This window comes from Pyxicephalus adspersus, chromosome 1 (assembly GCF_032062135.1).
Source record: "Pyxicephalus adspersus chromosome 1, UCB_Pads_2.0, whole genome shotgun sequence".
Classification (NCBI taxonomy): Eukaryota; Metazoa; Chordata; class Amphibia; order Anura; family Pyxicephalidae; genus Pyxicephalus; species Pyxicephalus adspersus.
This window is the reverse complement of record NC_092858.1, coordinates 113,581,076-113,608,883: the sequence shown is the minus strand read 5'-3', so window position 1 is coordinate 113,608,883 and position 27,808 is coordinate 113,581,076. Positions and strand designations below refer to the sequence as shown.

Genomic DNA, 27,808 nt, shown 5'->3' with positions numbered 1-27,808 from the left:
AGTTGATGTAATATGCCTGGGTATAGAGTTTTGCATTGTAACATTTGTAAATGTATAGTTTCATGTAAAAAAGAAGGGATTGTTCTATACTCTACAATACTTTACATTTTATATCATATATCATGTGTACCCACAGGGAACCCTTAAGTGTGGATATTGGTTTGCCTAACATAAAAAGTTATGTAAACAAAACAATCAAATTAAACATAGAATATTGTGGATAAACTTTCATGTTCAAGTAAAATTGAAGATGCTCTATAGTTATCAGGGACTAATGTAATTCTCAGTATACATGTTGGTGCCCTTACTGTTAGCAGCTTCATCTGATCTGCTCCACGCCAGATGAATCAGGAATTCCTTTACCTAAAGTTCTGGTATCTAAATAAATAAGGTCTTAGAAATTGTACTCCTTTCCAGATATTAAATCAGGAACTTCTCCACCTTGTACCTAGTATATTACTTGAACAGATGCAGTCCCAGTTCTAAACAGATCGAGTTGTGGGAACTGTACTCTTCTCCAGTTAATCAAATCAAGTATCGATCCACCCACAGCCCTGGTATGACTTTGGAATAGGTCATTTCCCAGGGATTATACTCTGTGCCCCTCTCCATATTAATAAATCTGGAATCTCTTTATATATACCTTAGTAAAGCTTCTAAACTATAGTCCCATAAAGTTTACTATCTACTCTTCTATGTGAGAATAAACCAGGGATCCCCATTTATAGCAAGGGCATGGCTGTAGAACATACAGAGTAATAGGAGTTGTACTATCTAGTCCTCTCAATTATTAAATCAGAAATCTCTGTTTAACTGGTATGGTACACAGAGTCCCAAAAATTGCTTCATTATGCCTGCAGAGCAGAGATACCACTTTGTATAGTCTGAAGCTAATTTAGGGCTGTTCTTTATGTTCATTATGTGCTGCCCATTGTTTAAAAATATTCAAAAATATTAGTAAAAAATGAATAATATAAAACATGATCAAATGCTTTGAAGTTATTTTTATATCATTTTAAATGCAAACCTAAACCTACTACCTCAGGTTGTAAATCATTCTGTCCAAGCGCAAAGACTGGAGAGAATGTGCTATGATGTAAAATGCAATAGAGAACAATGTCTGTGCTTGTCTACACACCTTGCCGTCTGGAAAATATAAATACATTACTTAGTAAACCCATAAAATATATATGATATTTTTGCTCTGCAGTTGTAATGTAGGAATATGTAAACAATTGCTATATATATATATATATAAAATAAAGGTAGATAGAGGATTTGCTTTAGGCTAGCTTCTCAGTGTCATTTCATTATTCCACATTGAATGTTTTTTTTTTCTGTTGCTGACAAAGGCTTACACATAAAATAAGACATACCTGTGTTACACATCTACATATCAATAAAAGGCCTGCTGACAGTATCAACTAAAAGCTAAAATGAAGATCAACAGACATGCATGTCGCAAGCATATCAGACAAAATCAAATTCATGTCCACCTAGTCTACACTTAAGAACCATACTAAAAAGTATGCCTTTAACCCTTCAAAAGCATACATTTTTAACTCATTTTTAAAAATATGATTAAACATTTAAATACATTCAACTAATTGTTTTTCTTCATTCATGATATTTTTCATCTTCAGATATTTGAATTGCACTCTGGGTGGGGTGGAAGCATCCCCCCTACTTATAACTTGGAGCCTCCACATTATGATGGTATTGAATGCTTGGCTGTACAGGATAGCACCTTGTGTAGTGGTTCCAGAGACAATGGCATCAAGAAGTGGGATTTACAGCGGCATGAGCTCATACAGGTTTGTTTTCAATCTTAAATTGATCCCCTTATTATCTAAAAACAATTTTCTCAGTGGTACATGAACAATTTATACATATGTGGACCAATAGGAAATTTGCTAGTATATAATTTTTTATGTTAGCAGACATTTTTTTTTACCAGGTTTTACACAATGCATTGGCATTGTGAATTTCCATGTCAAATTTACCATTCTCTTTTTGACCACATAAAAATCGGCCTATTAAAATTTTTGGATGATTTGGAAATTTTTACCTAACGGCAGAGGTTTTATTAATAATTTTCTAAAAAATATTTTTAATTAACAAATAATTAAATGCACCGTTATTATTGCAACAAAGAAAATACTACTTGCTCTGTTAAATGTGTTTGCAGCAAGTCCCAAATGCACACAGAGACTGGGTTTGTGCATTGGGCTTTGTGCCTGGACGTCCTATGATGCTCAGTGGCTGCCGCAGTGGTACTCTAAAAGTCTGGAATATGGAAAATTTCTCACCTATTGGGGAAATTAAAGGTCATGAGAGTCCGATCAATGCTATGTGTGCCAACAGCCGTCATGTCTTTACCGCATCCAGGTAAGAATTGAAGGTACTTCAAGAAATATCATAGCAGACATTTAAACACAGACATGCTTCACAATTTTATCCATTACATCCATTCATTAACTTGTGCGTGTGTGTGTATGTATCTGTTTATGCTTTGTTTTTTTCACCTTTATGGCTGTTATGTGTTACAAAATTTCTCTCTATCACTAACATGCTTTTCATTCCACTGACCTTCTTTCCATGCTTTGTCTTTTCCTCCCTTTCCCTGTTCACTATTTTTCTCTTCTGTTTTTGTCCAAATACTGTTCTATATATTCCCTTCCCCCTCTTTCTCTCAGTGACTGCCGGGTCAAGCTTTGGGTCTATGTTCCTGGTCTTACTCCGTGTCTCCCAAGACGTGTTCTGGCAATCAAGGGCCGAGCCACTAGCCTTCCGTAACTTGTCCATCTCTCACCTTCCTATCTTTCCTCCTACTGCCCCTTTAATACCAGCGTCCCTACACTCTGTTCTTTTAAGGTACGGGACACTCATCTCCTAAAATGAGTGTTTTGACAATTCAGACAGCTTAGTCTGTCGACAGTACCTCTGCTATCTGTTACCAGATGTAAAAAAAGAAAAAAAAACTCAGCAAGTTCTCATGACCTCTGACCTTACAGTGATCTCATGGTGAAGATATGGAGTGGGAGAAGACGTTTTGCCTGGACTAGGTGACCTCTGGCAATCAACAGGGGTAAAAGCAAGGTTAAAAGACCAAGGATGCTGAAGACATTTTGTCATTTATTTCATTAATGAGAAACACACAAGTTGTCATGGCAAGGGAAACATTAAAATGCTTTTCTCTGTTGGACTTCGCACTACCTCTACAATGAATATGATACACTATAATACAACATTGAAGCCAATATAGTGTAAATGAACGTATGGGGAATAAATGAAAAGTCAATGCAGACAAGAAACAAAATTAAGAGTGATAGAAATTAGAGCCTAGTGCATCGAACTTCTCCCAGCATGCTCCAAGTCAACAAAAACCTGTTCCCTCTTCTATGTACTTGAACTACTGTCTACTTTGCCTTACTGTGTTTTAGTATTTTCTTACAATGAAAGCAGCACTTTTCATCCCCTGTGAAAGCACACCCTGACCCTGCTGCCAGATACAAATGATAAAATACTGTATATATTCTTTATTAAAATACTGATTACGGCCTTATCTACTATGAATCGAGTGGGAAAGAGGAAAGGAGGTTAATTTATTGGCAATTGAAATGTATACCTCTAAACATGCTACCTCTTAAGCTTCACATTAACATACTACATATGACCCACTTTGAACAACAAGTTGGCAATTAAGGTTGTACTGGCAGCAATGGTTAGGTTGCTCTGTATAAAGTGTTAAATAATTTTATTTAAAGCACAATTTCTACATTTTGTCTGTGAGTGCCAAGTGTTCATGTGTCAATAAAGATTAAACTGGAAAAGAAGGATCAGCACAAAAAAAAAAGTTTTAAATGGAAACCGTGTTTAATAAAGAATTATCTGGTACCCTTTTGTATATCTTTATTTCAAGGTTAAATCTAACAGATTCACAAAAAGTCTCCCTGAATTTTAAACGTGCAGCTTTATTGCTCAAAGTGTTTTTAGTTCACTATGTGAACTAAATGCAGGTGTAATTCTGCAATATTAAGAATTTCATATTTAGGTACTCACTTGTAACTACTGTCACCCAAAAAGATTGGTATGATGATTTTGGTTGCAGTTTAGGAAGGATAGTTGTACAGACAGGCTGCTAAGCAGCAAAGCATTTTATTCTGTTGCAAGACAAAGAATGGGGACAAGTGTGAAGTGTTCCACTGCATTGTTATATTAGTACTCCTTAGCAGATGATTGGTATTGATTCATCATGAATTATCACCTTAATGACACTGAGGGACACTTGTAAACATACCCTAGATTTGTGCCAAAGATGATCATAAACAACTGTCCAGCACCAAAGTCTAGAATGTGTATAGACCGTTAGCCAATTGATATAAATTTGCCCGATTGCTTTTCTCTTTTTTAACCTGTCACCCAATCTCACATTGTGCATAACAGCATTGGCTGAAGATAGAAGAATATGGTGGTGCCTGGGATTGAGAAAGACTTCAGAACGGCGTGGGACCGGATCAAGGCCAGGTATGGAGAGAGCGGGGGTTTTACAGATATGAAGGTAAGTGTGAGTGTAACAATTAGCTTCCTATTTTTAGGAAGGAGGTATAAAACCCTTTTCTTTTTTTTTTTGGAAAAAAAGAGTAAAGCCTCTCCCTTTTCTGGAAGCGCACAGCCTCCCAGGATACATAAGTCATGGATCCTGTAAAGCTTCTGACTGCTCTTTTTTGCTCATTTTTTTTAATGGGATAAATAAAAAATACAGATTTCATGCATGCGCAGTGAGATTGGGTGACATAGGAAGAGGGGGATATTATGACGACTCCGGACCCGATCTAGAATACTCCTGTTGGGATAGACGTATGTTCGAAGGTAAAGGTGAGTGATTTTTTCCCCCCTCAGTTTACTTCAACTTTAATGACAGATGTTTTAAGCTAACTGAATTGTAGCATGTTTTATTATATAAAAATGGAAACACATATTTTTATTATTTAAATTTAATTGCATACGAAAAGGAAAAATAAAACCCACTGAGTAGTTTTGGGTAGTCATGAACATAGATGCTGTTAAAGTAGTAACCTTGTCCATTTTTGATCAACATTAAATTTCTTGAAGGATGAAATAACATAAAAAGTTTATTTGCATACCAAAATGCTTAGGTAAAAAAATATTTTGTATTTCTGCATATGTCTTAGGTCAAGTACAGCACAACAAAACCAAAAAAAAAATTAATACTGTATATATTATTCAATTACAGTTTACATCTGTAGTTTACACGCTTAATTGGGTTGTTCAGTTTATTGTTAACAGCACTGGTTTGGTAGCGGTGGTAAAGCTACTGCATTATACTATCCACATAGTATTTCAGGCACATTATTCTTCATTTTATGTTTCTGTATATTTGCTGTTTGAAGGTTTTATACTTTATTCTGAAATATCTAGAACTGTGTAAGTACTGCTAAAAATGAAGCTGCTACTGTAGAAAAGGTGTGGCAGCTATTGACACCACTATTGAGCTCAGTTATTTCAAAGCCATTATTTCTATATTTAGAGACTGGCATAGTACCAATGGATTGGCGTAAGGCCAATGTGGTTCCTATCTTCAAAAAGGGAGCAAAGTCATTACCAGGTAACTACAGACCCGTTAGTTTAACGTCCATAGTTGGAAAGATCCTAGAGAGTTTGATAAAGAACCACATGGAGGAGTTTCTGCTAGAAAATAATATTATTATAAATGATAGTCAGCATGGCTTCAAGAAAGACAGAAGTTGTCAAACAAATTTATTCTCTTTTTAAGAGGAAGTAAGTAAACAGGTAACAGTGGAGTTGAGATAGTGTTCTTGGAATTTGCTAAAGCATTTGACACTGTACCCCACAGATGGTTAATATGCAAACTAGGTTCAATAGGTTTTGAGTAAATCTGTAAATGGATAGAGAACTGGCTTAAAGACCGCATCCAGAGAGTAGTAGTTGTTGATTCATACTCTGAATGGTCTAATGTTATTAGTGGTGTACCCCAGGGTTCAGTGTTGGGACCTTTACTGTTTAACATCTTCATAAATGATATAGAGTTTGGCATTAGGGGTTCTGGTAGGTCATAGACTTAATAACAACATGCAATGCCAAGCTGCAATATCTAAAGCTAGTAAAGTACTTTCTTGTATTAAAAGAGGAATAGACTTCAGAGATGGAGACATAATCCTGCCCCTGTACAAAGCATTGGTCAGACCACATCTGGAATATGCAGTCCAGTTTTGGGCACCAGTTCACAAAAAGGACATTGTGGAATTGGAGAGAGTGCAGAGAAGGGCAACTAAATTAATAAAAGGAATTGAGAAGCTCATCTATGAGGAGAGATTAGCTGAACTGAATCTATTCCCCCTTGGTAAGAGACGTTTAAGGGGGGGGGGGGGGATATGTTCACCCTGTATAAATATATAAATGGCCCATTTAGAGAACTCTCTTCCCCAATATTCACTTTGAGATCATTACAAAGAACAAGAGGGCACTCCTTGCGTCTGGAGGAAAAAAAGTTTAAGCCTGGATAAGGAAGGGGTTCTTCACTGTAAGGTCTGTGAAAATGTGAAATCAGCTCCCTCAGGAAGTAGTTTCAACAACTACTATAGATTGCTTTAAGCAAAAGCTGGGTGCTTTTCTAGAAGCACAGAATATAACTGGTATTAAGGCTTTAAAGTAAAAATATTAGTAACTGTTGATCCAGGGAACATCCGATTGCCTCATGGAATCAGGAAGGAATTTTTTCCCCTTTTGAAGCAAATTGTACCAGGGTTTTTTTGCCTTCCTCTGGACCAACTATGTCTTATAGGGTTTTATATCTGGGATATGTTTATTTCCCTAGTGGTTGAACTTGATGGACTTATGTCTTTTTTCAACCTAACCTACTATATAACTGTAAGGTACTAAAGTATCTTCATTTTCCGCCTGCAATAGTTGTTTGTCTTTGAATTTGCTCCCAGCAAAAAACTGGCCAGCCAATAGTTTTGGGCCATTTCGACAATTTTTTTAGAAAATCATTGGACAAGCACGGGGGGAATGCAGGGTTAAGCCGTACCTGGGTGGGAGGGCCTGGAGTGGATAAGATGTTAAATCAGCGAATCATCAACATAAAGAACCTCAGTGATGTACCAATGAAAGGGTGAGGTAATACCCCTGGGTCTTAAGTTCGGTCTTAACATCCATGGTACTGAACTCATGGGTGCCTTGGAGTGGACTTGCTCTAGACTAACCCAATCCTTAGTTAGCACACCAATCAACAGTTCTAACAAGATCACATGCCCAAATATTATTTTCTAATGTCTGGTAATCCTATGCCTCCACCTTTTTGTGGTGCCCAGGAAAGGTGAAATGCTATCCTAGGGGGTTTTTGTCCCCAGAGGAACGTTCTAAAGCAAAAAAATATAGTTTTAAAGAAAGAGTCTGGTAACTATATTGGGATTGTTTGCATCAGATATAAGATTCTCGTCAAGACATTAATTTTCAGAATTGCCGCCCTTCCAAACCAGAATGCTGATTTATCAGTTTTTCAGATCTGCTCACAGTTTTGAAAGGAGAGGGACAAAGTTTAAGTTGTACAATTCTGAAACTGAGGCCAACTGTATACCTAAATATGTGAAGGATTTCTTGCAAAGTAAACGGGAATCTTGATTGACACTCTGACTGTTGAAATGTTTAGTACAGAAAATTTTGAGTAATTGATTTCAACATAAAAGGAGATGAAATAATTCCAGTGTGTTGACTAGTGCAGAAATGGAGGACATGGGTTGTGTTAGGGTAAGGAGAATATCATTTGCAAATACGCCTAGTTGGTATTCTTTGTTACCAACACACAACCACGAGATCTCCTTATTTGCTATGATTTGATTCAATAGCGGTTCAGGATCTGGTGCCATTTCTTTTGAAGACAGGTGCTGAAAGAAGACCGTTTACTCTGATCTTCGTTGAGGGATTAGCAGTCCAAAACCCTAGACATGTAATCCCCTGCTAACCTATCGAATGCTTTTTCTGCATCCGTAGACAAGAAAAAGCATTGGCAGTTTATTTCTGAGCCCATTGCACCAAATTAGGCACCTTGATGGTATTGTCCCTGGATTTCCTACCTGGGATAAATCCTACCTGGTCCAGATCTATCAATCGTGGAATGATTGGAATTATACGGTTCCCCGAAATCATTGCAAATATCTTTAGAGCAACATTCAGCAATGATATGGCCCAATAGATATAGTTGCTACAACAGGATGCTTCTTTACCCTCTTTATGTATAACCCTGATATGAGCTTCTAAAAATTCTGGGAGTGGAGTTTTCCCCTCCCCAAATGAGTTAAAAACAGCAAAAAATGTGGGGATAATAGGGAGGCAAAGGATTTATAATATTGGGTGGTCAAACCATCTGGTCCCGGGCTTTTCCCAGGCTTTAATTGTTCAACCTGCCTGGCAGTCTGATTATGTCAGTATTTTTATGTCAAAAGTGGTATTGTTTTGCGCGGAAATTTGTTCTTAGGAATAACTCCAGAGTATAATAAGTTTGAAACACAAATCATAAATTAAAATATAATGCATAATTATAAATAATATTTATAAAAAAATAATTAATGTAATAACTTTAATTTTTTTTTAATTTGTCTAAACATGTACAAACAAGCAATGTATTCTGCTTTTAAATTTCCCGCCATGCCATGCCTCCCCTGCGTACCAACGCTTCACGCATCACATTAATTGAGCCAAGGATGTGATGCAGAAGCCGGCCAGGGTTCACTAGAGGACGTCGCTGGATGGAGGGGAGCAGGTAGGATTTTTTTTATGCTACCCCGAGTGTGGCTCGGGGTTACCGCCTTTGGTAAATAAAATTTACACCAAGCCACACTTGGGATCACCGTCAGGGGGGTTAAAGGCCTGTTAAAATTCCAGGTCTGAAATTGGAAATTAGTACAGGGGTCGTCAAACTTTCATGTCCAATAGGCCATTTCAGGGGTGGGCGGGAGCACATTAGACCGGATTCTGAGTCCCACCCTAATGGCTCCACCCACGACCAGGGAACGCACCCTGAAGTGAAATCCTTCTCCGTATGCATTGCAGAGGAGAGGGATTTCCCTTCAGGGAGCTTTCCCAATTTACCGCAGCGGCGGAAGTATCAACACCGGCTGCGATAAATAGAGAGGCCACCCCAAGACAGGCTGGAACGAACTACTGGCTGGGTCGTATCTGGCCTAAAGGCTGGAGTTTGCCAAACCCTGCTCGAGTATCTCTAAATTTTCAGCAGATATTTTGCATGGGACGTATTTAGCTAGAAAGCTGCGTATAGTTGTCTGCATGTCAATAAGTTCTCCTTCAGGTTTTGGATTGTCCGATTTTCAATATATTCTGCCATTCTTATCCCTTATTTGCATAATAGTGTGGAGGCCCTGTTTCATCCTCAATGCTCTAGCAAGATATCTGCCACTTTTATTAGCATGTTCATAAACAAATTTGGACGATAAGGCGAACGATCGTCTAACTTGTGAGAAAAGGACCTCCGTCAGCTTATGTCTGAAATCTGTCAGTTTTGTTAGTGTTATTTCTGCCTGCATACACTTATGAGCTATTTCCAAAGCATGCATATTATTCATCAGTGAGTAAATTTCTTGCTGTCTTAATTTTTCGAATTTCGCTGTTCATTTCAAAAAGGTACCAGCAATGTCACACAATAGGGATGGGTTAAGTCCCCAAAATTTCTGTCTGGTATTACCTTCGGGTAGGCAAATAGTAAATGTAATCGGGGTATGATCTGATGTTGTAATTGGCTCTATGGTTGCTTTAGAGAGGTATTCTAGATCTCTCTGCGATAGGAAAAAATATTCCAAACACAAGTAGCGATTATGATGGGGGAAAATGTGTAATCTTTAGTATTCTGGTAAATAGTACGCCGTGTGTCATGTACCATTGGAGCAGATAGGGTAGCTTTGATGGAACAGAATGCTTTAAAGGTTAAAGTAGCAGCACCTGTAGAGGAGTCTAAAGTTGGCTTAAAGGGGACATTAAAGTCACCACCTAAAATAAGCTAGCCTTTGGTAAAATCCCTGTAATTTTCCCGGTAAAATGTGGTTTGGCCAACATTTAGACTGTATATGTTAGCCAAAGTAACTGGTTTATGGTCAAGATTACCCCTAAAAAGAGATATCGGCCATCAGGATCAGTTATCTGTTCTTCTAAATCAATATGAACTTGGCTAGAAAGTATTATTGAAACTCCTTTAGATTTTAAAATAGTGCTGGTTGTGTGGAATACAATGGGTATTTATTAAAGGTTAGTATTGAATGCTCTTGTTGCAAAAATGGGTTTCCTGAAAAAACACTATATAGGGTTAATATCTATAGACCATACGCAGGGTTGAAGATCTTTTTTCAGGTATGTTTAGACTTTTGGCATTCAGTGATAGAAACTGGTTATATTTGCTGGGAGAGTGTTCTCAGGAAAGTTAGGGAGAGAGTCCATTGCAAGTTGACAAGGTAACCTTTAACTAGACCCCATAGATCAAACAAAAAGAGGGAAGGAGTATGGAGGGAGAGGAAACCCGGAGTGGGTGTGGTTTTACACTCACTAAAGACAAACAGGATGTGGTCAGTCGGGCAGAATAATGCCCAACTGGGGGGTGGGGGTGGATATGTATGTGAAAAAGATTTTTACATTTTGATAGGGACGAAGTAGACATCAGCGAGGGAACCCCAAAACAGTTTAAAATGGGTAAGCCTATCAACTGTGGGACCAAAGAATCTCTATCGTGGATTGGTTTGAGATGTGTTTGGGGGTGGGGTTAGGATTATATTAGGGAGATAATGATCGCATATGTAAAGGAAACGTATGTCTCATATAAAGTTTCTGAAGATTTATACAGAGTACCTGTAGCATGTCTACCTTAAACTATATAATCTTAAAGACCCATATAGAATATACAATTCAGTGCTACAAAAAGATATCTGATCCTCTCCTTTCCAGCCAAACTTGGATGTAGTATAACACTTTCATGTCAATATATGGTAAGCACAAACTATTGTCTAGAAAGGTAAGTGCTGACCAGGAGATGGATAAATCTGGGTGAGTGTACAAAGAATTGTTGGGATATATTACTAAGTACCCTATATTATCTATAAAATACTAGTTTCTTGACATTACTTATCTGAAAATGTTCATGCCTGTTTTGTGCCTGTTTAGACAATAACCTTGAAAACGAGATGGGGTCTAGGGAGGGGGGAGGGGTAACCAGATTGGGGGGAGGTATGGGAAGGTGGATATCAAGGAGGGTGGTAGAGAGAAGGCACATCCCAATCTAAAAAAAAAAATAATAAAAGTACAATGTGGGAAATAAAAAGAAAACAATTTTGCTTGCATTTGCTGAGCAATGGTCCCTTCTGATTTCTATAATACTTATCAATAAAATGGAGTTATCTTCTTGCACCCCTTCCGGGGTTACTAACCCAATCCTGGCCATCTTGTCTAGAATCTTGGTCTTCCTCTTGGGGCAAGTGTCCTTTTCCAGGTGCGTAAATCTCCAGAACCAATTTGGTAAATCAAGTTTAGGCAAATAACGTTGTTGAAGAAATCTTGGCAAGTATTCTGGAGTGCCAAGGTGATAAGATCTTCCATCAATATTAGTTGAGACATAGAACGAAAATCTCCAGCGGTTTGGTATTTGGCGTTCTCTTAAGACTCTTAAGGGTTGGAGTGCCCTGCGTTGTTGCAGTGTGATGGAGGATAAATCTTGATATAGGTGAATTTCCTTTCCATTATAGACAATACATTCCTTTTAAGCAAGCTTGCCTTATATATTCCTCCTTCAGGGGGAAGTTCAGTAAACAACAAATTACATCCCAGGGTGGGTCTCCTTCTCTGCCTCCAGCACGAAGAACTCTTTCTATTTCAATTGGTGACTCAACCAGGCGAAGTAAAAGTTTGTTGAATACTGATTGTAAAGTCATAAAAAGTTGGTCAGGTTCAATTGTTTCCGGTATGCCTCTAATACAGATATTCCAGCGTCTACCTTTATTGTCAAGATCCTCTATGTGGCGACTTATCGCAATAAGTTGTGCTGAGTGTTGGCCAGTAATAGTGCGTAATTCTTGGATATCATGATCCCTACTTGCACAAGCTTGTGCCACATTCGCAAGTCCAGCAGCAACAGAACGAATATCTTCTTTTAAATCAGTAATAGCTGCTAAGGTATTTTTGATATCAGAAGCTAAGGTTTGAAGATCTGTGCATTAAGGAAGTTGTCAGCATTGGTTTCGCAGGTAAGGAAGCAAGTAAAAGCACTTGGGAATCTCCTGTATCACGCTCCTGAGTTGATGGTGACCTTGGACTGTCTTGTGATGATGACATTTCAGGCAGGTTACGCCCAGGTTGAGGGTTTAGGTTTTTTCCAGAAGGTTGTTGTCGGACAATTTTTCCCATTTTATTATCAAATATAAAGCCAAAGTTCCCTCCGGGTGTCTATGCCCCTATTTAGTGTGTCATTAAGGTGACCGTTAAGCCGGTAACACAGTGCAAAAGGATAAGCATGAGAGCTCTTCCGCACACCACCAATATGTAGGATATTATGTCCGGTTAATTCCTAACTTTGACAAGGTGCCATTTCCATTTAGGAGTAGTTGTTATAAATTTGCTGCTTTTTGTAGTAAAAATTTGTGGGCTATCTCCTGTAATTTCCTACAAGAACTGATAATGTGATATATCTACTCAACACGCTGCAGTAACTGTCATACTTTAAATATAGTGGGACAGGCCTCAATCCTAGTATAATGGGTAAAATGATGAGAAAGATTATTCTTGATCTGTGCACTGGTCAGGAAAACCATGGCTTTTACATAAAACTGCTTGCTTTTAAATTAAATCTATGATCCACGTGTCTGTGTACTGGTGCATCTGATTTCCAAGATGGCCGCCGGCTTCCTGAGAGTCCGAGTGTGGAGGGGAATGCAAACGGGGTAGAGACTCACTGTGATCCTGAAAGCGGCACCACTGGGCTTGCGTGTGTCTTGTCTCTTTCCCCTGCAGTCTCAGCGGGTGGTGGTTAATTTTCCTTCAGTGGCGCGGGAGCCGACGGCGTTAGGCTCCACCCCGGAAACCTAGGCCTGTAATTTGTAGGAATAACTCCCGGTATGATATGTATGATATGATAAATGATAACGTTTGAAACACAAATCATAAATTATAATATATTATAAATTATTAATAATAATTATAAAAAAAGAATGAAATAATATATTAACAATAAATTTTATCATCACATCAAACTTTATCACTGTGATCAATGTTTTAAAAGCAGATTACAATGTAATCTGCTTTTAAATTTCCCGCCAGGCCATGCCTCCCCAGCGTACCAACGTTTCACACATCACATCAAGTCGAGGATGTGATGCAGAAGCCGGCCGAGAATTGCTGGAGTACATCGGGGGGGGGGGGGGGTAATTTAAGGGGAAAAGATCCCCGATTCCTATTAGGATTTTATGTTTGAGACCCCATATCTGGCAACTTTGGTATGTTAAGGGGCTGATATTAGGTTTAGTAGTAGCTTTCAGGGTCCCCGGTGTACTCCGAAAATTTCTATGACAATCGGTGTAGGAGATATGAAGGTTTATAGATTGGGGGTAATGACAGCAGCATGAACATGCACACAGTTCTTATGCTGCTGCTGGTGTACAAGGGGTGGGATTATTTCTCAGTACAAGGTGAGCGCCAAAGCACCAAAGTCTATAGAACATGCCCACTCTTGGGGAGCTCTGACTGAAGCACAACCTAATTGAAAAAGATAGAAGATGCGTGCGCAGACAGAGCAGACACAGCTGATTGTGTAATTACTGTACACGCCCAGTCAGCTGGTAGTTTGCATTCCAAGGGTGGGATTATCTCATAGGATACTGTCCCCTGAACTCACTATGCCAAAGACACAGCCCGATGTGACAGGAGCGTGGCAGAGTGTGGGCCAAAACGAAGGGAAAGCCCTAGCTTCCAACCATTCAGCAGGACAATTCTCAGCTCTGATGAAGCAGCTTGGACAGCTGCAAAACATCTCCAACATTACAAGAATCAGGCTAGTTGAATGTTATTAACTAGTATTAGATATATAGTATACATACAGTATAGTATGGTATACTGGATAAATTAAATCTTTACAGATATACTTTATAATAAATATATATATATATATATATATATATATATATATATATATATAGCTGACTGCGTTATGGACTAAAACTGTAAGGCTGTGTTGATGTATACAGCATGCAAGACATTGACAAGATAATTTAGAATGCATTGACAGCTACAGTACATTTCACCTGTTTTTGCTTTTACACTTGTAGAATGCAGTTACTAAGTCAGAGAATAGAGTTTTCAAAAGCATATAACACAGATAATTTAAAAAAGAAAGAAATTCATGGGCAGATGGACATCCTACAAAATTCAGTCCTATGGCATGCTTAGTTAGACAGTAGTTGGTTTGAGAAAAAAAATGGCATCCCCCCAAAACAATACAATAGTAATTGAAAGGGGACACATATAATAATGTTGGTTATTGGTGCCTCTATTTTTAAAAAGACTTGCAAATATTTAAGGGTTTAATAATAATGTATTAAGAGATTCCAGAGCAAAATATCAAGCCACATATAATTTATTATATTTCTAGGGATAGGGGGAAATTATAATTTAGCCAGAATAATCTTAGAGGATTGTGGAAAATGGGCATCAGTTTATCACAAACTAAAGAACAATGTAGAGTTTAAAGAAGGCAGATGTACTGTTTCATGGAGAAGAGAAAACCTTTGCATTTGTGGTGTCCCGCAGTCCATGGCGAAATTCCAGGTGTTGCAGAGAAATTAGACAGAACACAAGGTGATACACACACCCGATAACCATAAAACTGTTAAAAGTTTGTAGGACACCCAAAGGTTGGTTTACAGTTCTGAACCTAGCGATTCCCCAACCACTACAGGGACTCAGATTTTGATGTAAACACATGGAGATAATTTAGAGTAGTCAGGGAAGGATAGGGCCTTTTTGAAAGCCTTTTCAGGTCAGACATACATGCAAGGACCTGACTAATACCTTAGACAAGAAAGCAAGAACCCCTTCAACATAGGGAGTAACTATTCAAATCCACTGTCGCTGTCATACCCTTAAAGCTCCAATGAATGTTCTAAGGTGGGTGTTGACATTCTGGGTTCAAAGAGTTTCTGCAAGCATCACATTTTGGGTTAGCCCAACTACTGGCAAAGCAGGATTTCAAGTAGGTACAAGCTGAGTAACATTTGTGATTGGAAAGGGTTTCCCTCTTTTCCTAGTCTCAGACATGTTACAGGACCATTAAAAAGACCACTAAAATGAGAAACTACAAATAGGACAATTCTAAGTCCCTGCCAGCATGCAAGGCTGCGTCAAAACAGTTGTGCTACAGATAACCAACACAGCAGCCAACACTAAAACATGATAAATTCCCCTAAAATATTATTATTATAAGTGGTGCTTAAAATTATAAAATAATAAGGCAAGGCAACAAGTTGCAAAAAACATACCAAAGCAGGCAAAGATAAACTCAAGTGATTAAGCGGAAGTAAACTCATTCAGTGGTAAGCTTTTGCCATAATCAGCAAGTATATGCAGCATTTTTCCCCAATTATGGCACGCCTTGTGCAGGACTGTTAATGGTGTCACCCTGCAGCAATGAAAGGTCCAATTACATTATCCCTTGCGACTTACTGTGTGTGCGGCAATGCCGCAGGCTACGCAACACATGTACCGTGTAGTTTAGAGCTGAAACAAACAAAAGTCACCTGGAGCCTGGGAGTTATATTACAAGTTTCTATAGTCAAATAGTAATACATAGTACTAAGTATATAGTAACTTAATAATACAGGTTGAAAAAAAGACATAAGTCCATCAAGTTCAACCACTAGGGAAACAACCATATCCTACATATAAAACCCTATGGACATAGCTGGTCCTGTTGGTGGTTTTTGTTTTGTCAGTTTTGGTCCGCTTTTTTTAGCAATGAATCACCAAGGTCTGCAGACCATGACACTCCTCCACAGTGATCCTAAACTGCAGAACAGAAGTGGTAGAAGCTTCAGTGAATCAATGTTTGGTCATCAAGGTACAAAACCAAACTTTCAGATGGCTGTGGCAGTTAATTTAAACTATTTGCTGCTAATTTGACATTTGACCATTCTTAAATTTTGACAGGGCTCAGAGAAACACTAAATTAAGACTGGCCGGCTGTGCAGGCGGATATAGACATAATTAGGAGCTAAAACTTTTGGTTTCTTTGTGTCCAATCTCCAAGTGTCAGGGAATATTCATAGTGGTCTACTGTGGCACCCATGATTGTTGAGAAATTTCAAACCAGTAATAAAAAATATATAATATCAGTATATAACCAGCTAAAATGCACCAGAAGCTGATATATTATTCTATTATATGAATAAAATAAATAGATATAAAGTGTAAATAAATACACAAAACAAGAAATTTATGATAACATTTATTTCATATTCATAAAAAGACATTCACAATTTTACTTGCATTTATCTTATTTTAGTGATCCATTAATAAATTTTATATATTCCACAACAAAACTAAACATTACATTTAGGCATATACAGTGATTTAAAATTGTACTACCCCCTTCCCAAAGATTTATGTATTAAAATGGAAACATAATGCTCTGAAGAGGACACAAAAGAATGACCTTCAAAAATAAATAAATAAATAGTATCCACCAGGTTGATAATCCCCATATGATTGGACATAATTTGTACATTGGTGACATTTTGTGAAAATTCTTTGGATTGTAAATTCAAAGAATTATATTTAATTTTTCTCATTAAAATCAGAGCTTTCATTGAAAGAGAACACATTGCAACCCTCAGGTGATCTTAATATTAAAAGGCTAGTGACCTGTGAAATGACAGGACCAAGAAGAAAATACATTTTTTTTTAAAGTGAAAAAGTGATTTAACATACTAATATTTATCACAGATATATGGTAATATACAGTTAGGTCCATAAATTTTTAGACAGAGACAACTTTTTTCTAAATTTGGTTCTGTACATTACCACAAAAATTTTAAATTAACTCAGATGCAGTTGAACTGCAGACATTCAGCTTTTTTTTTACACAATCACTTTATTTCAGGGGCTCAAAAGTAATTGTACAATTGACTCAAAGGCTATTTCATGGGTTGGTGTGGGCAATTCCTTTGTTATGTCATTATCAATTAGGCAGATAAAAGGGCTGGAAATGATTTTTTTTTTGGGGGGGGGGGGCTTCTATGTGGAAGATTTTGCTGTGAACAGACAACATGCAGTCAAAAGAGGTCTCAAAAGACCTGGACGTCCATAGAAGACAACAATGGCGGATGATCGCAGAATCATTTCCATGCTGAAGAGAAACTCCTTCACAACAGCCAACCAAGTGAACAACACTCTCCAGGAGGTAGGCGTATCAATATCCAAGTCTACCATAAAGATAAGACTGCATGAAAGTAAATGCAGAGGGTGCACTGCAAGGTGCAAGCTACTCATAAGCATCAAGAATAGAAAGGCTAGATTGAACTTTGCTCAAAAACATTTAAAAAAGCCAGCACAGTTCTGGAAAAACATTGGACAAATGAAAGCAAGATCAACCTTTTCCAGAATGATGGCAAGAAAAAAGTATGGAGAAGGCGTGGAACAGCTCATGATCCAAAGCATACCACATCATCTGTAAAACATGGTGGAGGCAGTGTGATGGCTTGGGCGTGCATGGCTGCCAGTGGCACTGGGACACTAGTGTTTATCNATGATGTGACACAGGACAAAAGCAGCCGAATGAATTCTGAGGTGTTCAGAGACATACTGTCTGCTCAAATCCAGCTAAATGAAGTCACATTGATTGGGAGGCATTTCATAATACAGATGGACATTGACCCAAAACATACAGCCAAAGCAACCCAGGAGTTTATTAAAGCAAAGTAGTGGAATATTCTTGAATGGCCAAGTCAGTCACCTGATCTGAATCCATTTGAGCATGCATTTCACTTGTTGAAGACCTAGCTTCGGATAGAAAGGCCCACAAACAAACAGCAACTGAAAACCACTGCAGTAAAGGCCTGGCAGAGCATTAACAAGGAGAAAAACCCAGCGTCTGTTGATGTCCATGAGTTCAAGACTACAGTCTGTCATTGCCAGCAAAGGGTTTTCAACCACTAGAAATTAACATTTTATTTTCAGCTTATTATTTTGTCCAATTACTTTTGAGCTCCTGAAATGAAGTGATTGTGTTAAAAAAAGGCTTTAGTTCCTCACATTTTTATGCAATCTTTTTGTTCAACCCATTGAATTAAAACTGAAAGTCTGCAGTTCAACTGCATCTGAGTTGTTTCGTTTAAAATTAATTGTGGTAATGTACAGAACCAAAATTAGAAAAAAGTTGTGTCTGTTCAAATATTTATGGACCTAACTGTATAAAGGTGGAATACAGGCAATCAAAAATTATAATTATACACACAAATGAAGAAAGGAAAGTGGTAATTCTCCTTCTGTGTTTATTCCTCTGATAATACAAGACATTCTATGATAAAAGCTGAACCCGGTTTATGAACATGGAATTTTTGGAAAGCTGCTATCAGCAATTTGCTGGTTAGTTTTTAATGGCTGCCTTCTGAAATCCTGAATTCAGTGCAAAATGTTGTAGTAATGAATGGAAAATTACATGTTTGCCACAAAAAGGTTAAAATGCAACTTTCACTGCCAGAGCATTTGTTTTATAATTTTATGCACACCTTTAAATGCACATTGAAGTAGTAATCCTGTAGAATAAAATAGTGGTATCTGCAACTTTTTTATGACACACAATATTTGTGCTACTCCTTATCAAAACTTCAAAAAATGTATTTTAGTGCATACATACATAATAAAATCCACATCTTTTTGGTAGAATATAAAAGATATGATTGAGTTGAGTAAATAGATGCAAAGTTTTGTCAAGCCAATGCCCTCTATACTGGTCATAATTAGCTTTAAAAATCTTTAAAGGTCATCAGTTTTAAGTTTACCATCAATGTCAAAGTGCACTTTTATATCCTTTTGCTGCTGATGATCATTCAGAATTTGACATTCATTCATTTGAGCTGCAGTTGACCTACTTGAAGTGGATTTTGCATTCCTAAAGATGTGTACGAGAATGAAAAAACACATTTAAAAGTCAACAAAAGCATGTTGACATGAGCCCTAAACGGATTTATTCAATCCAGAAATATTTACACTCCTGAAAGTAATAAATCAGAGCAACCCATGTGGCAAAGGGCCGTTGCCCTGCAATTATTTTAGAGCCACCACCTGAATTCAAACTTTAAATCAGGTCTAAATTTGGATGACAACAGCAATAAAAAATGGACATAATACACAAACTTATGAGATAATGTGTAAAAAGCTAAAACTGAAAACATCCCATGCAAGCTGAAAACAATATAGTGGGGGTTGTACCTGAAACCACTGTCAGGGTTGTATTAATGCCCTATAATTTGCTGTAAGATCTAGGTATTTTGCAGAAAATGAGATGATTTAGCTCTGCTCTACTAGCTCTGTCAGACTGTTCTAACAGTCAACATGTTTTAAAAAAGTAAGGCTAAGGTAATTGTAAATGTACTGTGCTGAAAAATCTAGGAAACAATTTTATGTAGCAGCTTACTAGGATCCTAAGGACATCAGAAGGAATTGCTTTTAAACAGAATTCAGGCCAAAACTTACTTTTTTAAATTTGAGATTAGCATGTGGAAGGACAAGAACCTCTATACATGAATTCAGGGTTGTTGGAACAAAGCTGTGTTCCTGCTAGAGTTTTTTCTGCTTATTAATTTTTCCTTGCCTCCTGTTCAAAATAAAATATACAAAAAAAACTCAATGAAAGAGAAAAGCACATACAAAAAAAATCCATTTTACTAAATAAAAATGTTGCATTTGCAGTCTTCATCCCCACTGGAATCTTCCCTAAGCTAACTTCTATATAAAATTTTTTTTCATTGACGTTATTAAATAAGATTTTTTATGAATTTATTACTCTTAATAGGTGTTTTTTTTATCAAATTTCTAAGCCAAAGGTAGTAAGAAGCTAAACAATAGAGTGGAGAAACAATGGATTCCCAAATCAAAATTTGTATGTAAATGCATACCTCTGCCTACACAAGTGAATATATAAACATCCTATATAACCGTGTCATCAAAACACTTTTAGCAGCACAAACAATATAATTTACATGGGCTTACCAAGTGCACAACTCAAGAGAAAATACATTTTTTTATGCTTGGTGCATAATTAAAGATATACAATGGAGGCAGGACCTACAGTACAAATGAGGATGAGAGATAATTTTATTTTTGAGATTCAAATATAAATATATCATAAGTCAAATGTATTCTTAACAACAACTGTATTCTGCATTCCAGAGCAATGGATATTCATTAAATATACAAATCTATTTTTAAAATTAGTATTTGTTCCAAGCTTTATCTCCTGCTCACAGATTGTCACATCTATAAATATTACATATATGATTCTGAGGACTATCACAGTTGTGTATACCAAACAGCAATCCTAGAGGAAAAAATGCAATATTACTGTAATTTTTAAATTCCAAATTAATGAGTTTATATTTACGAAATACATTCCAGGTCTATCGAAATAAAGGTGTGCAAAGATTGTAAAAAGCAGCAACAGTCTAAGAAGAAAGCCTTTTACCCTGATTGCACACCCCTGCTCCCCCTGAAAAGCAGATAGCTCTTTACAAAGTTCTGAATCATTCCCTGTTAAATCAGATACAGAGCTCTACAATCAGCAGGGACTATAAGCTGGGCGCATTACAGACCTATAGGGGCTTATCAGACCTCTGCAGCGCTTTCCCACATAGAGGCAGTCTATTGCAGGCTTTTTTCACATTTTTTAATGAACCTGTATAAACAATTGAAATTTAAAGTTGAATTGGGCTCCAAGAGTCAGTCCAATCTAAAACACATTCTCCAATAAAAGTTAATATTTCAGTTTTGGGTAAAAGCTATTGAGTTAAATCATCATATTTTTCTTATACCTCTCAGAGTTTGGGTGCCAAGATCATTGTTCTTGAGTTCCCAGGTCAGTGGAAATTAAGGGTGCTTCCTCACTCTCAATGTTTGTTTTTTTACTTAGTTTATAAAGAATGCTACAAAAAGAAAAATGTCCAGCATTTACTTCTCCTAAATTTCCTTTTAGAAGAAAATAGACAAAGTATACCAACATAACATTATTCTTTATTTTTGTAATAAATACAGCTCTGTTTACACTTGTTTAGAGAGTGCATATCTGTTCACTTAGCTACCAGGAGGAAGTCTGCAGATATCTGAACGAGGGCTCATAGATTATGTTCATGCAAGTATTGTTTCTCTTGTTTGTAACATTAAAGCTGGTTAGCTTTTTGACTCTGCCAGTCTTGTTACTATTTAATGTTGAAATGTATATAATTATAAGCATAAACAACATTCATGTGCCTAAACTGTCTATAAACTAAAAAATTCAAATTGCATCTTTGGGTGATAAGCGTTCATTGCACTCCTTGTGCAATTCTTTTTAAAAAGTATTAATGTAATGAGAAAAATAACTTAGTCTTGCAAATCTCTCTTTTAGGACCAAGGCTGTAGTGACATTGTATGTATGCAAATTTTCTTTCAGGTTGCCATTAAAAAAATAAAACAGTTTGTATACCTGACCAAATGGAACCCTCCCAGACACTTTTCACGGTAAGACAGCCCAACCTAGCTACATTTTCCTCTTTTAATTGTTTAACTATTAAACTGATCAGTTTTATAGTTCCTTCCAAAACCAGTAAGAGTCAGCACACACATTTTTAGGTGGTCTAGTCTGTGATCAGCAATAAAACTTGTAACGATCTTGCAAAAAACGTGAAAAAAACTGTTTTTTTTATTTTGTAAAATAAAATATGTATGCTAATCATTGGTTTTCATTTTAATGTATATTAAGGAATCTGAAGGCTGTGTAAGTATGGGTCCTCTTTACTTTCTTCTGGTCCCTAAGCCCCACACTGCTTACAGTAACAAAATAATTGTCAGATATTTGGTATGTGAAATTGAATATGTTAATGTTTCGAAAATACTTTTTCCACAAGCAACATTTTTTTAAAATGGTTAATTATGAGAAACTGTACATGCTTTGTAGTGCTTATCTAAAATATCTTTTAATTTGTGTACTATGGATAGGTATTACATTGGCCTTTTGTACAGTTCATAAATTCTACATCTTAAATTACAGAGCTTTAATAAATGCCGGAAGGGGTAAATTTAAATATAGATGATTAGGACCACAAATATAGAGGAATTGTATTTCCCCATTTTAGAAAAGCACACAGTGCATGATTTTTTAAGTGCTGAAGCAATATTTTCAATGACAATATAGATGGAAGATGGAGGATCCTTAAACATCAGTTTAGGGAACTAGGTTTCAAGCTGAAGAAAAGGACCTGTTATTTCAAAGCCATTATTTTAATTTTTAGAGACTCTCTAGTCACTGGCAAGGTACCAATGGATTGGCGTAAGGCCAATGTGGTTCCTATCTTCAAAAATGGAGTTACCAGGTAACTACAGACCTATTAGTTTAACGTCCATAGTTGGAAAGATCCTAGAGAGTTTGATAAAGAACCACATAGAGGAGTTTCTGCTAGAAAATATTATTAAAAGGGATAGTCAGCATGGCTTCAAGAAAGAATTTACTCTCTTTTTATGAGGAAGTAAGTAAACAGGTAGACAGTGGAGTAGCAGTTGATATAGTGTACTTGGGCTTTGATAAAGCATTTGACTCTGTACCCCACAGACAGTTAATATGCAAGTTAGAGTCAATAGGTTTAGAAAAGTAAATCTGTAAATGGATAGAGAACTGGCTTAAAGATCACATCCAGAGAGTTGTAATTAATGATTCATACTCTGAATGGTCTAAGATTATTAGTGGTGTACCCCAGGGTTCAGTGTTGGGACCTTTACTGTTTAACATCTTTATAATCTTTATTGGGATTAAACCATTTCTATGTTTGCAGATGACATCAAGCTATGTAATGGAATTATGTCCATACAGGATGTCTATAATCTACAAGCAGACCTGGATGTACTGTTTGATTGGGCAGCCAAGTGGCAAATGTCATTTAATATAGATAAATGTAAAGTTATGCACTTGGGGGCTAACAACATGCATGCTTCATATTGTCTAGGGGGAATACATTTGGGGGAGTCAGAAATGGAAAAGGATCTGGGGGTTCTGGTAGATCATAGACTTAATAAGCTGCAGTATCTAAAGCTAGCAAAAATACTTGCTTTTATTAAAAGAGGAATAGACTGCAGAGATGGAGACATAATCCTGTCTCAGTACAAAGCATTGGTCAGACCACATCTGGAATATGCACTCCAGTTTTGGGCACCAGTTCACAAAATGAACATTGTTGAATTGGAGAGAGTGCAGAGAAGGACAGCTGAGGAGAGATTAGCTGAACTGACTCTATTCACCCTTGAGAAGAGACATTTAAGGGGGGATATGATCACCCTGTATAAATATATAAACGGTCTATATAAAGAACTCTCTTCCCCCATTATTCACTTTGAGATCATTACAAAGAACAAGAGGGAGGAAAAGAAGGATGCATCTGGAGGAAAAGAAGTTTAAGCTCCGGATAAGGAAAGGATTCTTCACTGTAAGGTCTGTGAAAATGTGGAATCGGCTCCCTCAGGAAGTAGTTTCAGCAACTACTATAGATTGCTTTAAGAAAACGCTGGATGTTTTTCTAGAAGCACAGAATATAACTGGGTATTAAGGCTTTAAAGTAAAAATAACAGTGACTGTTGATCCAGGGAACATTCGATTGCCTCATGGAATCAGGAAGGATTTTTTTTACCCTGTTGAAGCAAATTGTACCAGGGTTTTTTTTTACTTCCTCTGGACCAACTATGTCTTATAGGGTTTTATATCTGGGATCTGTTTATTTCCCTAGTGGTTGACCTTGATTGACTTATGTCTTTTTTCAACCTAACCTACTATGTACCAATGTAAAAGGACAACTTCCTAGGTGTGAGCATTTAAAAACAGATTTTAGTTTGAAGAAACAATATATAATTAAAATAATACTGTCCACCAGAACAGAATGTTTTTAATTTATCCAAAAGCAAAGCACAGACCTGAATGGATATGATGTTAACAAGTGATCACATGTAGATGTTCTCCCCCCCCCCATTAAAGCTTAAAACAAATAAAGAATAGGTATGCCCATGACAATATCTGAGGCATGAAAAAGAAACAACACTTTTTTTTATTACATTGACTAGAGGCTCAATTTTAGAACGTTGGAATATTTAATATTTAGTGTTTACCACTATCTGAATATTCCTTAACAAGAGAGAGTCAAATGAGGTGGGACTTTTTTGGTGAAGCTAATGTTACACTGCCTTGGAATCCAGTAAATAGAAAATGCAGGAAATCAACTAAAAGGGTAGAGGCCTTCAGAAATTAAAGGGACTCTCTTGCAGGTTTTTTTATTAGGCAAGAAATATTCTTACCATCTTACAAAACCACTAACTCCATAAGGTTTAAAACACCACCTCTCACATTTTCTCCCAAACCAATATTTGCACATAGAATCTGTGTTAAAAAAAAAAAAAAAAAAGGCTGGTTTACTATGGTTAAATTTCTCAAAGATTATGACAATAGATAACTCAATTTTAAAGCCTGAAAGATAGGTTTTCATATTGCATCCGATTTCTGTTTTTACCGGTTTGTGGTTTGCAAGAATCTAAAATGCCACGCAGATGGCAAAGAACCTTAAACTGCACATTTACTAAAGTGTAAATCTTGTACCTGTAAACCAACTGCATTACTATGCACATAGTAGGCCAAACTAACTACCCATTACAAACATACCTAGATTAGCATACAACAAAGTCAATCTGGTTTAAATGGCAAGTTTACTCAATACAGATATGTTGTGTATAATAAAGTTTTACAGATAGATGCTGGTGGGTTAATTTAACAACTTGTTTATTGTACCTTTTAGTTTTTTTTTTCTGCAGGAGATCCCAGTTATAGCACCATAGCCATGAAGCCTCACTCCTGCAGGATAACAAGTTTCCATAAAATCTTTTTAATGTAAGCTTAAAGAAGAAATAATTAGGAAGATCAAGAACATCCTATAACAATAGATGGAGCTAGCAACCAGTATACTTTCCAATAGATAGTGAGAATAAACTATCAAATCTGGAAATTTCAGTTTTTGGATTCTTCTTTTGGAGTTGAAGCCACCAACATTGTGATATTAATGATGATCTTTCTAAAAACCACAGGGCACAACCTCAGAAAACTCTTTTCATTTCACATTATAATTTAGATATATTCTTTAAACAGCATTATTGATATACAAAAGTAACAATTACATTTCATATCTTTTTTTTATAAGCTATTTTTTAACTTATTGGAACCAGCCAGAACTCTAAAATATTATTATATAGTTCCCAAGGCAGAGATAAATTCAAACTCTTTTCTATGATTCAAAATACACTAATTCGTTGGCATATAAATTGGGCAGACCTTTTTAACCTAGCTAAAATCTAAAATAAAAAAAGTAAATTGAATTACACATATTGGTCAGAATCTAATTTATACCAATAGCTCACAGTTAAAAACAAAACAAAAAAAAACCCTACTAATGTATTACTTTCCCACATGTGGGTGTAGGGTTTAAAACAACATGCTTGTTTCAGTTCATTTTGGCACAATCAACAGATAATGACTACTACCTCAAATATTTTTTGTCTTCTTAGGCAGTAGGATGAAGAACTTTCCAATAAAAAATTACCAGTAAGTTTCATAATATATTCTACTGTTGAAAAGTGCAACAATATCTTCCATTATGGATTTAAATGGATTAGTATAGGTAGTTTGTAGTAATAAATGGGTGATTATACCCAACACGATTCAGGTGGGTCATCGCTCGATCATAAGCCACCTGTACAGACTTGCGTATGCTTGGCTTTCGGCCTTCTAGCATTTTCAGCTTGTCAACTGTATCATCAACTCCCAAAGGTAAAAGCTTGTCACTGGGAAGCCACTGCCTAAAACAGCGTGCAATAACATGATATTAATATAAAAATATACAATTTAAGACAACCTACCAAGTATTTTCACCAAGTAGCATGCTGGGTGAAATTCCCATAAATGATGTTGATGTGATTTTTACAAATCTACAGACTTGCTATATCATCTTATAATATTAGTTTAGAATAGTGTGTTTAAAAAAAAAAGTGAACACAGCTCAAAATCCATATAATAGTTTTTTTTATGCTTTGCATTCCTAATGCATTGGGAACACTACACATTCTCCTTCAAATCCAAACATGAATGAAAACCACAAAAGTCAAGAGAATCATTTAAAAGTCAATTATGGCACTTAGGGAAGGAATAAAATGTTAGACATGCTGGTTATAGAGAATTTTTCTTTAAAAAGAAATGGGCCGTTCCAGACACTGTTCAAAAGAACGTTAAATTAAAAGTGCAGAGTGTTTTAGCTGTTTAGCTAAAATGATCTCAAATGTTTTAAAATAGTGACCAAAACCTGAAAGATGTGTAAGAAAAAAAAACAAAAAAAAACTACCTTTTAAATGGATATAAGAATAGCCAAAATGGCAAAGACTCTGCCAATGATCAGCTCCAGGTAGATCAAAGAAAGTCTAAAGTTACATGTGACTATATGGTACAGCCCCCTGGTAGTTATAAAGTACATGGGGATTGTACCATTTTCATCAACAGGTAAGAACCTAATTAAGAAAATAATTTAACGTTAATGTTGGCTACAAAATTTATTAAGCAGTCATGCCATGCTATAAGAAACAAGAGTCTTCAACTTAACGTAACTACATTTTTGGTAAGTTAAGTTTCCCTTTTATCAATTCCGTAAAATTTTCTGACACTTGCCCATACATGTGCTGTGCTATGATAAATTCCATGAACAATTCACACTACATGTCCAAACAAGAACAGGTTATTATTAGAATATAGATTTGGGCATAGAAAATTTCAAAACTACACCAAAACAGAAATCATTTAGGCAGGATTCATACTGTTTTATTAAAAAATTTGTAATGCATTGGGTATGTGCAAATAGGCCATATATTTTGCTTTTCAAAATGCAGGAAACATAAAATACCAAACCTAAATGTGAACCCTCCACATAGGAAAGAATGCTCTCTACTTAAAGTGCATTTTAATTTAGCAAAACGCATACAAATTTTGTCACATTAAAAAGAAAAAGGGTGCACAGGCCACTAATCCTCTTCCTAAAAACTGTGAACAACAATAATATGAAAAGGGCCCATTCACATCACAACACACTGTGCTGCAATGCACATTTTGTTTTTCTTTGTGCAGGCTGCACAAAGATACTCCACGAGTACTGTTGTGCATTGCATTGTGCTACAAGTGTGTAGTTGAGGTGATTTTGATTTTTTCGAGCAAACCCTAAGATTATGCAAGAAAAGATATGAGAAATAAAAAGTTCCATGACTCACCATGTTCTTTTATTATCAAAAAATAAAACTAGAAAGAGCTGTTGCCCAGGGTTCTCAAGCCGCCTCTGTTCTCCAAGCTTAAGAACTTCCAAAGGTGGTACAGGAATCGGTATGCCATTGTGAAGTAAACCCTCCCTTGGCATATCTGGATCAATGATCTGTAATAATGGACAACAGAAATAATTCCCTTCACAAACAT

General features: G+C 36.5%; 2 protein-coding genes across 7 annotated transcripts in view; one reads left to right on the top strand and one right to left on the bottom strand.

Moving 5' to 3' along the window:
- KIF21B (kinesin family member 21B) overlaps positions 1-3,897 on the top strand; it is a 50,989-nt gene extending 47,092 nt beyond the window's left edge. For 2 of the 4 annotated variants that reach the window (XM_072424325.1, XM_072424316.1), the window contains 3 exons: positions 1,644-1,814; positions 2,189-2,388; positions 2,697-3,897. In XM_072424325.1, coding sequence (XP_072280426.1) covers positions 1,644-1,814; positions 2,189-2,388; positions 2,697-2,796 — 471 coding nt within the window. In that variant the 3' untranslated portion in view covers positions 2,797-3,897. Of the gene's footprint in view, positions 1-1,643; positions 1,815-2,188; positions 2,389-2,696 lie in introns of those variants that run through there. The other 2 variants (XM_072424334.1, XM_072424341.1) reach the window with 2 other exon arrangements.
- A 12,615-nt stretch (positions 3,898-16,512) lies between these two features.
- LOC140339545 (bromodomain and PHD finger-containing protein 3-like) overlaps positions 16,513-27,808 on the bottom strand; it is a 31,211-nt gene continuing 19,915 nt past the window's right edge. For 2 of the 3 annotated variants that reach the window (XM_072424299.1, XM_072424306.1), the window contains exons 12-13: positions 27,610-27,767; positions 16,513-26,157 (exon numbers count right to left, since the gene is read on the bottom strand). In XM_072424299.1, coding sequence (XP_072280400.1) covers positions 25,971-26,157; positions 27,610-27,767 — 345 coding nt within the window. In that variant the 3' untranslated portion in view covers positions 16,513-25,970. The remainder of the gene's footprint in view (positions 26,158-27,609; positions 27,768-27,808) is intronic. The other variant, XR_011922475.1, reaches the window with a different exon arrangement.